The 15,758-nt window shown below is 53.6% G+C and overlaps 2 protein-coding genes across 3 annotated transcripts; one reads left to right on the top strand and one right to left on the bottom strand.

Annotated features, from left to right (window-relative positions):
- The first annotated feature begins 5,234 nt into the window (after positions 1–5,234).
- Positions 5,235–9,408, top strand: MED9 (mediator complex subunit 9). The gene is made up of 2 exons (XM_059484311.1): positions 5,235–5,382; positions 8,626–9,408. Exons 1-2 carry the CDS (start codon positions 5,246–5,248, stop codon positions 8,840–8,842), a joined length of 354 nt encoding a protein of 117 aa, XP_059340294.1. The 5' UTR covers positions 5,235–5,245; the 3' UTR covers positions 8,843–9,408.
- Positions 9,409–10,802: 1,394 nt separating this feature from the next.
- On the bottom strand, positions 10,803–12,675 carry RASD1 (ras related dexamethasone induced 1). Of its 2 annotated transcripts, none has more exons than XM_059484337.1 (2): positions 12,297–12,675; positions 10,803–12,078 (listed from the first exon to the last, which is right to left on the bottom strand). In XM_059484337.1, exons 1-2 carry the CDS (start codon positions 12,580–12,582, stop codon positions 11,537–11,539), a joined length of 828 nt encoding a protein of 275 aa, XP_059340320.1. In that variant the 5' UTR covers positions 12,583–12,675; the 3' UTR covers positions 10,803–11,536. The 2 variants fall into 2 exon arrangements, with proteins under 2 accessions (XP_059340320.1, XP_059340321.1); XM_059484338.1 differs by having other exon boundaries at positions 10,803–12,007.
- Positions 12,676–15,758: the final 3,083 nt, after the last annotated feature.

Raw genomic sequence — 15,758 nt, 5'->3', positions numbered from 1 at the left:
TAATGTGACCCCATTAGTGAGTGTCTACTATGTGCATCCAGGTAAATTTATCTGTCCTCTGTGACACCCACAGTGTCCTTGTGCAGGGTAGTGGTGCCCTGGGATCCATGGATGCACAAGCACAGGGACACAAGGATGTGCCCAGGGATGCACCCAGGAACGCACAAGCACATGGATGCGTGTGCACAGGGATGCACATATGTGTGCTGTCCCACTCCAACACCTTCCCAACATGCTGGGTATGCATCCAGGAGCTCAGGAGAGAAATCCTTGCTTGGGCTGAGCCTTGTCCTTCAGTGCAGGCTCTTGCAGCGTTGCTTCAAGGCCATGATTGCATATTGAGAGTGAAACTGTTGCTGCCTCATGTTTTTGGCCGCACGTGTTCGGAGCCTCGCTCATTATTTCTAAATAATGGCAGGGACGTTGCTGACTCACCATGCTGCAGCAAGGAGCCAGCAGGGATTCAGGGCTGCTTTTGCCCAGTGGTAACAAGGGCACTTCTCTCTGCAGGCATAGGTTTCCTCAGGGACACCCCAAATTCACACTCCAAGCTCCTCTCTTGCTCCTGCAAGGTGACTTTTTCCCCTTTGCCCTGAGAGGAAAACAGCTTGGAGTGTTCAAGGCTGGCTGTGGGATGATTCTGCAGGGAGTAGAGGCTCCCAGGACTCACTCTGGGGTGGTACACAGTGACAGAGCTGCCCAAAGGAGACAATGAGCTCCAGAGCCACCTGCAGCTGGAGCTGGGCCAGGCTGCGGCCGCTCTGCCTGCGTGTTTTCCTCGATCCGTGTTTCTGCGTAGCTGATCTTGTGCAAGAAGTCCTCGGTGCTCCCTCTGCCCACGAAATGGCCAGGGTGCCTCCCCTGGGGTGGTCTGGGCCAGCCTCTGTGTTTGGTCAGCACTGGGGTGGCATTGGAGAACATGGGGAGGTCACTGCACACTCCCTGCGGCCTTGAATCATCCCCATTCACTGGGCTGCACGGCCAGGCCAATGCCCTGCAGTGACACCCAACCTGCTGCTACAGGCAGCCTGGCCAAGCCTCCTGTGCCACCTCTTATCCCAGGCTCTGTCCTGCACGCTGGGCTCTCCTCGAGGGTGGCATCTCCTGGGTTAGGGGATGATGGCCCTCCTGCCATGGCAGCACAGTTTCCCCAGCACCAGTGACTCCAGGAGGCATTAGGGTGATGTGCATGTCTTTGGTGCTGCTTGTTTGGATTTAAAGCTCACTGGCACCCAGGGCACCAGCAGCTCTGGGAGCTTTGGGAGTGCAGGGCTGAGTGTTTGGGGCAGCCAGACCTCCAGGGCCTAAACCCCTCTGGTAAAACATGGTTTCAAAGGATGAAGCTTGGCTTATGACCTGCTACTCCCATCAGCACCCCCATGAGAAGACTGAGACACCAGGGCATGAAATGATCCCAGGAGTCAAGCCAGGGCAGAGCCCAAGACCAGATTCACATCTGGTCAAAATTAGGGAGATCTTAGCCACAAGCCTGAGCAGTTGCAGGATCGCAGCCGTGACCTAACAAAAAGGTGCCCTGACCACAGCCAAGGGATGGAGCTGTAAATTCTCATTCCTATCACCCCCTCCCACGTGGCCACAACACCTCCCTGACTGATCAATAGAGACTTATCCCACCATGGCAGCTTAGCAAGACTGAAACTGAAAATTCAGCTGATGATGGCAGGAGCAGGAGGAAGAGATAAAGTTCAACCTGGTGATAGCCACATAGTAAAAAATGATAACACAGCTGGTGGCAACAGCACAACAAGCTCCATATGGTCCAACAGCAAAAAGTGGAGCCCAGTGAAATGTCAGACCATCAATATATAAAACATCAAGTCATTGTAAGGAAATAGTGAAAGGCACAGAGTCACCTGGTGCTGAATTAAATAACTGGTGGTAAATACCTCAAAAGTTCCCTTTGGAAGAGGACAAGAGGTACAATCTGTACAGAAATGACAGGAGAAGAAACAATAACATTGGTATCATAAAGAAACAGGCAATAACAAAAGATACTCTGGATACGGATTATTTGATCAGCTGGGTTTTAGGATAATGGGTTAATGAAATGTCTGGGTGAGCAATGAATGTACACAGAAAATCAGATGGTTTGGAAACATTCACACATTTCAGATACTGCCTGTCCAGCAAATGAATTGTACAAAGAGCCACAATTAAATCAAGGAACATGTCGATCATTTGCACTTCAGGTTTATTACCAAATCCAGGGGGAAATTATTCATTTCATTCATCACTAAGTGTCTTTGTTCCTGCTTTAGCTGCCTCACATGGAGCTTTCACAGGTTGCCCATTCAAACCTTTCTGCTGAGGAACTGATAGCAGGTGAAAAAATCTAGAATGAAAACTGTGAAACACCTTTGCTGTCCCCTGGACTTGCCACAAGACACGACAAGCCCCAAAGGACAGAGGTGGGTCGCCTGTGGCAGCTGGAGGAGCTGTTCCCACAAGGAAGAGAAGGCAAAAGGCAGGGACACAGCACCGAGGTAAAGCTGTGTTCCAGCTCTTTGGGAACATGAGACTCCAAATAGAAATGGAAAGGCAAATGGAAATGCTGATTGACAGCACTTTAGGTTCTGAATGGTATCTGCATGTTGTCACCTGCTGGAACAACTGCCTGACTCAAACATCAGAGGCAGGCATCCAGCAACCCAGCAATTATTGCTGCCCTCCTCCAGAAAGCCAAGGGGAGAATTAAAACCAGCACAGTACAGAGGGAAGTATCCCCCACAGAGCCTGAATCAACTCCTGCTTTAGAAACAGCCCTTAAAAAGAGGCAGAAATGAACCATTCAGCCCCATCTGAAGGACACAGCATCCTGTGCCTCCTGCTTGGCTCAGTCAAGGGCCATAAATACCACCAGCCTTCCCACAGGGATCTGCTCAGCGGAACCTGGGCTCCCCCAGGCTCCTTTGCACATTCCAGCATCAGTTACTGAACCAGGATCTATTCCTGACAGTAGGAACAAAGTGAGAGATTGCATCTGCTATATTTAGAGCAAACAGCCAATACCCCCCATTTAAATGGTTGCCAGCATTCTCATTAGATGTATAAATAGCCTCTGTTTGTTTTCAGAAAGAAATTGGTTTAAAAAAGAAAATTGCCTTCCCAGTCTTCCTCAGCCTATAACCATTGAGCAGGGAGGCCTATTTCAAATGAAAAATTAAATAATGCATTTTGTCTAAGCCAAACCAGGAAAAAAAGCTCTCAGCTGTGGCTGGTATTACCCATGCTGTGATGCTTTGTGTGGGTACAGGGGTTTGAACACAAGGGCAGCATTTCACTGAAGCAAATTGAGGCTCCTTGGTGCAGAGGGGCATCACCCTCCCTCTCCCAGCCTTGACCACTCACCATCCTGAGCCACCTCTTCCCCCTGGAGGTAGGTCAGTCACACCAGAGCTCCATTTCTTCACAGAATCGCAGAATGGTTTGGGTTGGAAAGGGCTTTAAAGATCATCTGCTTCCAATCTCCTGCCATGGGCCACCTTCTGCTAGACCAGCTTGCTTCAAACTTTGTCCAGCCTGGTTTTGGACACTACCAGGGATGGGGCATCCACAGCTTCCCTGGGCAACCCGTGTCAGGGCCTCACCCTCAGAGGGAAGAATTATCCCAGTATAATATCCCAGTAATACCACCCCAATATCCCAGGTAACCCTGGCCTCTGGAATGGAAGCCATTCCCCCTGGTCCTGTCACTCCAGTTCTTGTCCAAAGTCCCTCTCCATCTCTCTTGGAGCTTCTTTCGGCAGTGGAAGGGGCTCTGAAGTCTCCCCAGAGTCTTCTGCAGGCTGAGAACCCCCAACTCTCTCAGCCTTCTCCCCCTTCTTCTCCCCCTCCCAGCTCCACAGCAGTCCCAGCCCTGACATCACATTTCTGTTCTTCCTCCAGATTCCTCCAGTCTCCAGCCCAGGCTCTCATCCAACTCTCCAGCTTGCTTTCCCTCCAACTGATGCTGGCCATGCTTCCTCCCTTGAGCAGAAATTCTGGTCCCACATAAACATCTGTCCTTAAGGCATTTCAAGGATCACATCCCCATCATCCAGCCCATATCATCCCCATTTGCATTAGAGTCAAACTGAGGACTCCAAATAACAAAAAAAAATATGCTGAAAAGTTGGGATATATGAGACAGCAAAAGCCTGCTGTGGTTATTTACACAGAATAATGCAATTTCCCCCTCAGATTTGGCTTGAAAGAGAGGGATGTATAGACACTTGGGACAGCAATCCAAGTGTGCTGAGGAGAGCCATGACCAGCCCATGGATAGCTGCTGGGACTGCTGGGTGGTTCCTGGGTTCCCTGGATGGTTCCTGGGACCTCTGGGTGGTTCAAGTGGTCCCTGGACGGCTCCTGGGACACCTGGATGTTTCCTGGCACCCCTTCTCCTCACCCTGCCCTTGGGGCGCAGGATTTCACAACCTCTCCTTCCTCCAATCACCCACCTCCTGTGTGAGGCTTGGGTGGGAGGTGGGATAATTTTGGGGGTGTAATGGGGGGATCCCTGGGGATCGCAGGGGGATCACTGAGGGGTGCAGGGGAATCACTGAGGGGTGTAGGGGGAAGCGATAGGGGGGCACAGAGATGATCACTGAGGGGTCTCTGGGGGATCATTGGAAGTTTCAGGAGGGATCACTGAGGGATCTCAGGGGGATCACTAGGGCACAAGTGGATTCACTGTGAAGGCACTTAAAGGGTATCACTGGGAGTTTCAGGGGGATCATGGAGGGTCTCTGGGGGATCACTGGAGGTTTCAGGAGGGATCATTCAGATCAGGGATCATTCAGGAGGTTTCAGGGGGATCATTGGGGCACAGGTGGGTTCACTGTGAAGGCACTTAGAGGGTATCACTGAGGGTTTCAGGGTTATCACTGAGGGTCTCAGTGGAATCACTGGAGGTTTCAGGAGGGATCACTGAGGGATCTCAGGGGAATCACTGAGGGTCTCTGGGGAATCACTGAGGGTCTCTGGGGAATCACTGGTGCACCGGCGGGATCACTGTGGAGGCATTTATGGGGGATCACTGGGGATTTCGGCGGGATCACTGGAAGTTTGAGGGGGATCACTGAGGTCTCAGCAGGATCACAGCGCGGGTGCAGAGCACAGCCCCACACCCCAACCCGGATGGCTGCGCAGCTCCAGCTCCGTGAGGGCCGTGGCGGCGGCTCCGTGAGGGCCGTGAGGCGGAGCCAGGCCGGGCCCGCCCCGCTCCGTCACTGCCGGGCCCGCCATGGCGTCCGGGCCCGCGGGCCGCGCCGCTGAGGAGCCGCCGCCGCCGGAGCCGCCCGCCGAGCAGAAGCCGCCGCCGCTGCCGCCCGCGCAGGAGGAGTTCTCCTTCCTGCCGCTCGTCCACGACATCATCAAATGGTAACGGCGGGCACGGCCAGCGCCGCCCCCCGCCCCGCCGGGAGCCGCGGCCCTGCCGCAGCCGCGCCGCTCGGACGAGGCTGCCTCACTCACACCGGAGCTCTCGGGGTCTGCGTGAGGAGCGGGGCTAAGGGGCTCTCGCCGGTGATGTTCTCCCAGTCATCCCCGGGCATGCTCTGGGTAGGGAGTGAGGCAATGGGATGCCCCCTCTAGTGATGCTCACCCGGCTCCCAGCATCTCCCGGATGCTCTGGATGGGGAGTAAGGCAGTGGGGTTTCCTCTAAGTTGTTTTTTCATCCTTAGCATCCTCACAGTGCCTTGAACAGGGAGCTGAGCTATTGGATCCTCCCTCAAGTGATGCTCTCCCATCCCTCACTTCCCCGGGATGCCCTGAAGAGGTAGCAGGGCAATGAAGTCACCCTTCTAGTGATGCTCTCCATCTTCCCAGCATCTCCTTTGCCCTTTTTATCTCAGTTGGAGTTCCTGGGAAGAGTTGGAGGGAGCTGGCACAGCCCCAAGCACATCTGCACTCTGAGTCCTACCTGGGTGGTGTCAGGGTCACCTGAGCAGTGCAGGTGCTCCCATGGCCCAGGTACACTGCCCCACCATTAACCCCAGAGCAGGAGCACTGTGTGTCCGCTGGGTTATTGCTCCAGAGAACTCTACTCTTTGGCTGATAACAGCCTCAGGAAGTACAGGCAGTGTGTCAGGAATGCAGCCCATTTCTGGGAAGTTGTAAAAAGGGGGATGGCTTCCTCGGTGGGACATACACTGTTCTCTTCCCAGCTCAAGATAAGCACTGTACAGCTGAAAGGTACAAGAGTCCTGAGAACGGATGTGTTTCTGGGTCAGGATAATCCCTCCAGAGATGCCCATCTGAATTCCCAGAAAGGGGATGTGTCAGCCATGGAAATCCATCCAGGCAGGCTCTCACCTGGGCAGGGTGAGGCAGTGGGCATGGGAAGCATGAACTGCTTTCTTCCTGCCCTCTCTCTGTGCGCCGATTGAGGAGCAGATTTGTGTCCTGCTGATGTTTCACTTGGAGCAAACATGTCTGAAAGGTGAGGGATGTTGATCCTTAATGGCTCTGCAGCCCAAGCAGCCCAGTCCATGGGAATGAATACCTCTAACACGCCAGTCCAGAATGGGCATGAGAACACAAACTGTAATTTCACCCAGTTTCCCCATTGTGCTCGCTGTAGGCCATCAAGTTGCCCCCTGACCTTGATTCTCTCTGATCTGTGCAGACACAGACTGAGGCTAAATCCCCTGCCAGGTGTGTGCATGCACATCACCAGAGTGGGCAGTAGCCACGGGCTGAGACCTCCCAGGCTGTGATGTGTCACTGATCAGGTTGTAGTGACTCACAGGTGACAGTCCCAGGGATATCTTGTGCCCTGTCCCACCGAGCCACCCACTCCTGCTGCCCAGCTGCCTCCCTTGGCTGCCTGTGTGGCATTTCCTGGGCAGCTCATGTGGCAGAAAGGTGGCACCAGGGCGGCCAGCGGTGGGATGCTGTGCCTCCTGTCCCTGACAGATGGCAAACGGGCTGTCCTCTAACTCTGCCTCGAGTGGCAGAGCCCAGCCCCGCTGTTCTGACACTGACTCACTGTGAGGACACATCTCCAAGGTGACTCTGTGCTCCGGAGCGAGGATGTATCGCGTAGATTTGCTGACATTCAAGGCTGGGTGCTGCTTCCTGTTTGGGTCTGGAGAAGGTTTTCCTAAGCAGAGTCTGCTGATGTTTTCAGCCTTGCACAGTCAGTGGCATCACTGCTGAGGTCCCTGTGTGTGGCTCTGCCAATGGTGGGTTGTGCTGGTGTGGTGAAGGACACTGTGCCTGAGGGCAGCTTTTGTCCCCACTGTATCAGCACAGGCTGTGTTGAATTCTGTGTTAGTGCAGGCAGCTGCAGGCTCTTCCCACACTCTCTCACTCCCACCTCTCCGTGAATTGCTTTGGTGGCTTGAAAACTACCCATCAGGAAGAAAAAACCCCACCAACCCTGAAATATTTACCCCTTTGCATCAACCAGGCAACAGGCAGCTGTCAGTTCTCTTTGAGTGGGGAAGGGGATGGGATGTGGGGGGGACACCCCTGTCAAAGCCAGCCTGCAGCTGTGGTGGATGACAGTGTCACCCCCTCCTTCCCCAGATGTGCCATGGGGTTGGTTATGTGTCTGTTTCTGTATTTTTCCACTGCCAACCTGGCCCTGAGTGCCTGCATAATGGGGAGACATTATAGTACCAGCTGCAGTTTTATTTAGAAGGGAATAATGAATATTTTGTTCCAACAGGCTTTTGAAACAAGCGGCCGCCATCTGCTTAAAAGTTTTGCTCTCAGCCATGTCACGATTCCCCAAAGTTATAATCGAGCACCTCTCTGCCCTGGTCATGCCAAGCAGATTTATTTTTAGGCCTGGCTATTGAACAGGCTCCCAGTTTTTCAAAGACCATTAGAATCCTGCTCTCCCTGTTAACAGGCAGCCTGGAAGCGGGGACTTGCTTTTGCCTGGAATCAGTGAAACTTCTTGCTGGTGCTAACAAAGCTGAGTCAGATACTAATGAGGGTTCAAGGGCAGACACTGCCTCAGACAACACTGAGCCTTGAAAAGCACAGAGCTGGCTGCAGAGCCAATTCTGCTGCTCTTGAAAAAAACACCCCAAACCAACCCAAAAAAACCCCTGCTGCTTCTCTTTTATTAAGTATTAATCCCCAGAGACTCATTTTAAAGCTCCCAAGTACCATTTTCTCTGCCTTTGGACACTCTCTGACACTTTTGGGAACAGTTTCTGTTTTCTGCTGTCGAGCTGTTTGGCTGCATTGATTTTTTTGTATTATAGCAGCAACAGGTCACGGGTGAGACCGAGATCTTTTTTTCCAGGTGACTACACACAACACATATGCAATCTTACCTTCCCCAAAGAGAGGTACAGGAGTTCAGAGGGAGAATTTAGCTTCCTCCAGGGTGATGTTTGAAAGTTGCAGAGCAGCTCCTAACCTGATTAATGCATCCTGAGGTGACTGGATCGTGTGCTGGAAATTTGCAGGATACCAGGCTGCCCCATAGCTACCCAGTGTATATCCATATGTGTCATTTTATTGGGATAGGTGAATCAGGAGTGTGTACCTAGATACCAAGAGCAATTTTCCCAGTGAATTCCAATTTAAACCCTGGTTGTATTGGAAATTACAGCGTTTTCAATAGGAGAATTCACAGTGTCTCGATTTTCTTTCCTCTGCAGCATGGACAAGGACAGCCAGGATGTTCACCAGGTACTGAATGAGCTCAAGAACAAGTTCCAGGAGATGAGGAAGCTGATCAGCTCCATGCCTGGCATCGGGGTGAGCCCAGAGCAGCAGCAGCAGCAGCTGCAGAGCCTGCGGGAGCAGGTCCGGACCAAGAACGAGCTGCTGCAGAAGTACAAGAGCCTTTGCATGTTTGAAATCCCCAAGGAGTAGGAAAGACACAGCTCCACTCTCCGGGTCTGAGATACCTCCTGTGCAGGCTGATCAGGGTGGCAGAAGCTGGCATTTCTTTCTGTAGGTTTTGTGGTTGCAGGGCTGTGGCATTGTGCCTGTGTGGACCTGGGTGTGTGACACTGGGCCAGGACACCGTGTGCTCTCCTGGGACAATGGCAGCAGCACCTTCCCTTGATCAGCTGCAGGACTGTGCACTTCTATATCCCATCTCCTGTTTTCTCTCAGGGTGGGGTTCTTCTTTTTTGCATTTAAACAAGCAGCAGACATTTTGTGTTCTCCTCACTAAGGGTCAAAGTACCTGCTGGTGAAAAAGGGGCATTTCTGCAATTTTTTTTTTTTTACTTAAAAATGGCCAAACATCAAAAGGGAACATAAGAGGGAAGCATGAACTGTTTGGCCCTGCTCCTGGAAAGAGTCTCTGGTACACTTTCCATTCCCTGTGTGTTGGAAGAGGAATGATTACTTCAGTTACTTCTGTATTTCTCTTTTCAAACAATCGGTGGTTGTGTCTGAGATGAGTCAAATAAAGATTTATAAGTTCCAAACTGCCCTTGTTGTGTGTTCACTGAGTGGATGTGGGTGGAGCAGGGGCAGGATGTTGGCAGCACATGGGATCCTGGGCCCAGCTCCAATGACTTTCCCTATTAAAACAGAGGAAGGGCAAGAATCAAAACAAAGGGCATAAATGATCAAAGCTTTTAGTTATTCCATATAAAGTCAGGCTCAACAGGACAGGTAAGTTCCACATCCAGGGGCTTCCCACAACCACAAACATTTGAGCAGCTGGAACAGGTAATTCTGCCCAGTGGGATGTTTGCACTCACCTGTAGCTCAGAGATTTACTCTGTACCCACTGAGATACTGTACTAGTACTTTCTTTGGGAAAGGTGCCAGTGTGTAAACTGTGAGTAAAGCAGAACACCGAGATAAACAAAGCACAATGTACACATTTTTTTATTACTGAAATTGCCTTTCCACCAGCCATTGCTTGTCTCAGCTCAATAAATTCCTGTGTCTCATGCCTGGACGATGTTTTCCATTCTTTTGCCAGTTGCTGTTCCTGTGAAATCAGGCATAGGCAGAGCTGGAAGAAACAACTTGTTGCCAAAGAAATGTCTGGCACTTAGCTCAGGAGCAAGTTAACTCTGTAAACTTGAATCCAAGTTTCAAGTGAAACTGAGAGGGTTTGCTTGGAGATGGTTTCCTTTGCAGCCTCACTCCCCCACCCTTGTTTTGTGGTTTCAATATGATTTTTTTTTTTTTTGCCATTAATATGTACTAAACACAAATTTGTGCTGCTGCATGAGGGGGAAGCGGAGGTTAAAAATGAGCTTTCTTTGAAAAGTGCTCCCGTTTCCCTTTCACTTCTAGCAATGATTACTGCACCTTGTTATTGGGAAGAGATTAAAAACCATCAGGTGTAAAGGTGACCTTTCGAGCAAAGTACTTCCTTTACTCATATTGCAGAGTAAAAACAATATCCCAGCTGGGGTGCCAATGAATCAGTCTGTGTTGACATCATTAAAGCGTGCTTAGTTAATCGGCAGAGAGCATGAAACACAATCAGCTCTTTGGAAGGGAGTGATGTCAGTGTGCTGGGTGACTGCAGGCAGTGACACGGGGCTGCCAGCACCGTCACTCTCGGCGTAGTGCAGTGAGGAAAGAGAGCTGGCTCAGTGACCCCTGGCAGTGAGCAGCTCCCTGCCTGGCAAAACCCGGCAGAGCCTTGCAGAGGCGGGAACCTTTGCTCTGGGAGTCGGGGAAAATGGGGCAATACAGGGCTGGTTTTGTCACCTCGCAGCTCAGGCCTTTTGCTGAGCAGGCTTTGCTGTGGGATAGGGCAAGGAAGTAAAGGCAAACCCACAGGGTGTAATTTTTAAAAAGATTTTATTAATTTGTAGAAAAAATAAAACATCAAGTTTCACCCACGGTAGAAACACTTGAAGATTTTTTTTTTGTTCATGTCAATGACAAACAATAGCTACATAAAGTGCCTATTATATTATTTTGTAAAACCCTTCCCGCCCCCCCCACCCTTCCCCAAATCTTGCAAATCAAACAAGACAAATGTAAACAAGAGTCAGTTTTTTGGTCCATTGGGGCTGTAACTCTGCAATGTCTTTGCAACAGCTTAGGAGTGTCTTCTGCATGTGTTTTGTAGACACAGATGAACACACAACACGGAGCCAGAGTCCGTGCACAGTTTCTCAAGTTGGAAAAAAAAAAAAATAAAACAAGAACCAACCCCAAAGCCCCAGGCAGATGCTGGCCAGGCCCCTGCCCTCCCTTGTGAAGGCAGAGCCTGAGGCTGGGTGGTTTGGGAGGGAAAGAAACACCAAGATCTGTGCCCTCCACACTCACCCTCCCACCTGGCTGCCCAGCAGCTCGCCCTTTCCCTGTCTGTCTGCCCAGAGGAGGAGGCTGTTGCCAGTGACATCCCCTCCTGCCCTCCAAAGCCTCCCCCTTCGCGTCCCTCGCTCCCAAAATGCGCCCCCGGGGAGGGAGATGATGAAAGCGGGAGGAGGGAGGCTGGGGGAGAGGCGACGCCCTCTCTGCCCGGCTGGGCACCTGCCCAAAGTCAGTTCGGAAACGAGCATCTTTCCCCCCTCCTTTCCTCCTTTCCTTCCTTCCTTCCTTCATTCCTTCCTTCTTTGCCATGGCGAGCGGGGGCTCCTAGCTGATCACGCAGCGATCCTTCTCCTTGCCGTGCCCGCCGCCGATGGCTTTCTCGCGGATGTACATGAGGTCGCTGTGCACGCTGGGCCGCCGGGCGAAGGGGGCCACGATGCCGTACGCCTCCTCCGAGCCGCCCTCCTTCAGCAGCTTTTTGCCTTTCAGCGCCTTCTTGTGCAGGATGTCGCAGTACTGGACCGAGACCTTGCGGTGCAGGTCGGGGCTCATCTCGCTGGGCAGCTTGGCCATGGCGAAGAGCGCCTGGAACATCTGGTCCAGGCTGCTGTTCCTCTTGGCCGAGATCTCGAAGTAGGCACATTTTTTGGGGTCCCCTCCCACCAGCTGCTCGATCTCCCGGGGCTGCACCTCCCGGTAAAAGTCCCGGTCGCCCTTGTTGCCGCAGATGACCAGGGGCACCTCGATGTTCTCCTTGGTTTTGTTCTTCAGGCACGACTTGGTCTCCAGGATTTGCTGCTTCAGGCGCTGCACCTCCTCAAAGGAGTCTCGGTTGTCCAGGCTGAACACGAGGATGAAAACGTCTCCTGGGGACAAAGAGGGAACATGAGATGGTTGCAGGGATGGGGACACAGAGAGACCACTCCCGAGCCAAATACAGGCTTGGAGAAAGAAGGACCAGGCAGCACCAAGAAGAGCTGCCCAACCACTTGAACCCACAAAACTGTACCTTCCCTCCTCCCAGGACTGCAAAACCATCCCCAAACTGAGCAGGAATCTGCCAGAGGGACCTCCTGACAAGTACCTGTGAGGATGGACAGGCGGCGCATGGCTGGGAAGGGGTGGTTGCCCGAAGTGTCCAGGATGTCGAGCTGGTAGACCTCACCACGGATGCTGTAGAACTTGCGGTGGAAGTCCTCGATGGTGGGCGTGTACTGCTCCTCGAATCGGCCGGTGAGGAAGCGGGAGACGATGGCCGTCTTGCCCACCTTGGAGGAGCCCAGGATGACCATGCGGTAGCAGTTCTTGGCGGGGATGCTCAGCTCGGCCTCGCTGGGACACATCTTCTTGATCATCGCTGCCAGTTTCATTGACGCCGGCAAAAGTGCAGCTTGCGCCGAGAAGGAGACGAGGAGAAGGAGGAAGGCGCTGCCTGCCCGGCTGCTCAGCCCCTCTTCCCTCTCAGGAAGGGTCGGTGTGAGCTCTGCACGGCGGCCGCCGCGTTATATGGAGCCGGCAGCGCCCGCCCCTCGGCGCGTCACGGCCCGGGGCGGCGGCGGCTGAGTCAGCGCCCGGCTCCGCGCCCGGCTCCGCGCCCGGCCCGGCCCGCGCCCCCCGCCGGGCTCCGGGCTCCGGGCTGCGCGCCCCGCTCCGTTCGCGGCCCCGATCGCGCTCCTGGGGCTCGGTTGCCCGGTCCCGTTCCCAGCCCGCCTGGGGCTCCGGGTGCTTGGCAGCCCCGTCCCGTTCGCAGCCCCGTTCGCGCTCGCGCTGCTGCGCAGCCCGGTCCCGTTCTCATCCCGCTTCGCACTCCCGGGGGTGCACAGACCCCGTTCCCATGCCGGTTCGCACTCCGGGGGTTGTGCAGACAGATCCCGTCCCCATCCCGGTTTGCTGTCCCGGAGATTTACAGCCCTGTCCCCTTCCCATCCCGGTTTGCGCTCTCGGGGATTTACAGCCCGATCCCGTTCGCAGCCCGGTTGGAACTCTGGTTCTTCGAACTCCCGCTCGCACTCCCGGTCCCTTTCACAGTCCCGTTTGCAAACAGATCTCTGAATCTCAGTACGGGGTCTCTGTGCTTTGTACCCGTCCCGTTCTCAGCCCGGTGCGGGCTCCCGGCTCCCCGCAGCCGGCTCGGGGCTCCCGGGGCTCGGGGAGTGGGGCGACCCCGAACTTCAGGAACCGGGGGCGGGGGGCGCAGAGGGTCTCACGCCACTCTCTGCCGTGATTTTGCTCCGGTTTACACTTGCCCGGTGCAAATGCCGGAAAAACGGGAGAAAAGACCCCTTTCGGTGCGAGCTCCGGTGCGCGGGGCCGGGAGCAGAGAGAAGTCTCGGTCCCAGCGGGGGCTGCAACGCGGGCTGGGGGCTGCGCGGTGACACCACGACAAAAGCCCTTAGGACGGCGGCTTCCCTTGACCCCGACCTCGACTCTGATTCAGGTCCCGGTCCCGGTCCCGGTCCCAATCCCGGTCCCGGTGCCGGGCGCCGAGCGGTGCCGCTGCAGCGCCGGTTCTGCCCGCTAGGGGACAGGCGAGAGTCCGGCCGGCGGCAGCGCGGGCAGGGCCGGGAACGGGAATGGGAATGGGAATGGGAATGGGAACGGGAATGGGAACGGGAACGGGAAATGGAAATGGGAATGGGAATGGGAATGGGAATGGGAATGGGAACGGGAATGGGAATGGGAACGGGAATGGGAATGGGAACGGGAACGGGAAATGGGAATGGGAATGGGAACGGGAACGGGAAATGGGAATGGGAATGGGAAATGGAAATGGGAATGGGAATGGGAATGGGAATGGGAATGGGAACGGGAATGGGAATGGGAACGGGAACGGGAAATGGGAATGGGAATGGGAACGGGAATGGGAATGGGAACGGGAACGGGAAATGGGAATGGGAATGGGAACGGGAACGGGAAATGGGAATGGGAACGGGAAATGGAAATGGGAATGGGAATGGGAACGGGAACGGGAAATGGGAACGGGAATGGGAATGGGAACGGGAACGGGAAATGGGAACGGGAATGGGAATGGGAATGGGAACGGGAATGGGAACGGGAACGGGAACGGAAAATGGGAATGGGAATGGGAATGGGAACGGGAATGGGAACGGGAACGGGAAATGGGAATGGGAACGGGAATGGGAATGGGGAATGGGAATGGGAATGGGAATGGGGAATGGGGAATGGGAGTGGTGCTGTACTGGGGGAACAGGGAATGGTCAGCCTGGGGAATAGAAGGTACCAGGGAGACCTTAAAATCCCTTCCAGTGCCTAAAGGTGCTCCCAGAGAGATGGAGAGGGACTTTGGACAAGGGATGGAGGGACAGGACAAGGGGAAGTGGCTTCATGCTGACACATGGCAGAATTAGATGGGATATTGGGAAGAAATTGTTCCCTCTGAGGGTGGTGAGGCTCTGGAATAGGCTGCCCACAGTGGCTGCACCCATTGCTGGAAGTGTCCAAGGCCAGGTAGGACATGACTTGGAGCAATCTTGTTTAGCAGAAGGTGCCCTTGCCCATGGCAGGGGGTGGTACAAGATGAGCTTTAAGGTCCCTTCCAACCCAGCCAGTTCTATGATAAAAATAAAATAATAATAATTTAAAAAATATATATTAGGAAAACCCACTTTAAAAAAAAAAAAAGTCTTAGCAAAAGGTGATGCTTTGATAAGGTTCAGAGCAGCAGAAGCCTCACCTATAACACAGAGAGGAACCTCAGGGGCAGCCAGAACACACAGACTGGGGCAGAGCAGTGCCTTTCATCAGCACCACTTGGGAAATGGATGGTGCTGAACTTCTCATCTCCCCTGAGTGTGGTGTCACCCTTGGATATTAATTTAAACACCCTCAGAAGGCTTATGAAGGGATTGTGGCTGTCTGGAAGGGAGCAGCAGCTCAAACAGCCCCTGATGTCTCTGCCTGCAGGGAAACATCCTGCCCGGAGGCACAAGGACACTTGGAGGAGAGAAAGTGGGACAGTTTCCTGTGTTTATTCATCTGCGTGTGAGACAGCCAAGAAGTTTAACAGCCGAACACAAAGCCCAAATGTATCATCCCAAATAACAAAAAGATCATTTAATTGAAGCAGTTGATGGAAAACAACGGGGGGAATAGGAAGTGGCAACCTCTGGAGGACAGACAAATCGAATCTCCCGATCAGCATTTATTGCTGGCCGTACAACTATTAATAGATTCAGGAACAGGTAAAAATAGCCTGCTTGAAACCTGCTCCTGGCTGACAGGGAAAAAAAATAATCCATTTGCTCCTTCTAAAGAGTTCTTTGGGCAGAGCATGCCAGGAGACGGATGTGCACTGGGATCCTGGGGGCTCGGTGGGGTGGGAGCAGAGCCAGGGAGCCCCTGACAGCAAGGATGGGGTGTGAGGGGCCTGGGGTGGGTGGAGAGGAGCTGCTGGTGCTGGGAGCTCTCAGAGAGGAGGTTGTGGGCACTGTCTGTGCCCTCCCAGAGCTCAGCTCCGCGTGGAGTCACGCAGAGCCCGAGCAGGGAGCATCACACAGCATCAGCTGAAACTCATCTCCTGTAGGAG

Source organism: Ammospiza nelsoni, chromosome 17, assembly GCF_027579445.1.
Source record: "Ammospiza nelsoni isolate bAmmNel1 chromosome 17, bAmmNel1.pri, whole genome shotgun sequence".
In the NCBI taxonomy this organism is placed as follows: Eukaryota; Metazoa; Chordata; class Aves; order Passeriformes; family Passerellidae; genus Ammospiza; species Ammospiza nelsoni.
This window is presented reverse-complemented; position numbering and strand designations above follow the sequence as displayed.

Excerpts from the sequence above, each read along its gene's own strand:
- MED9 (XM_059484311.1), top strand. The coding sequence starts at position 5,246 with ATGGCGTCCGGGCCCGCGGGCCGCGCCGCTGAGGAGCCGCCGCCGCCG. Across the intron at positions 5,383-8,625 it reads GTCCACGACATCATCAAATG|CATGGACAAGGACAGCCAGG; the intron begins GTAACGGCGGGC and ends TTTCCTCTGCAG.
- RASD1 (XM_059484338.1), bottom strand. The coding sequence starts at position 12,582 with ATGAAACTGGCAGCGATGATCAAGAAGATGTGTCCCAGCGAGGCCGAG. Across the intron at positions 12,008-12,296 it reads CCGCCTGTCCATCCTCACAG|CAAATCCTGGAGACCAAGTC; the intron begins GTACTTGTCAGG and ends CGCCTGAAGCAG.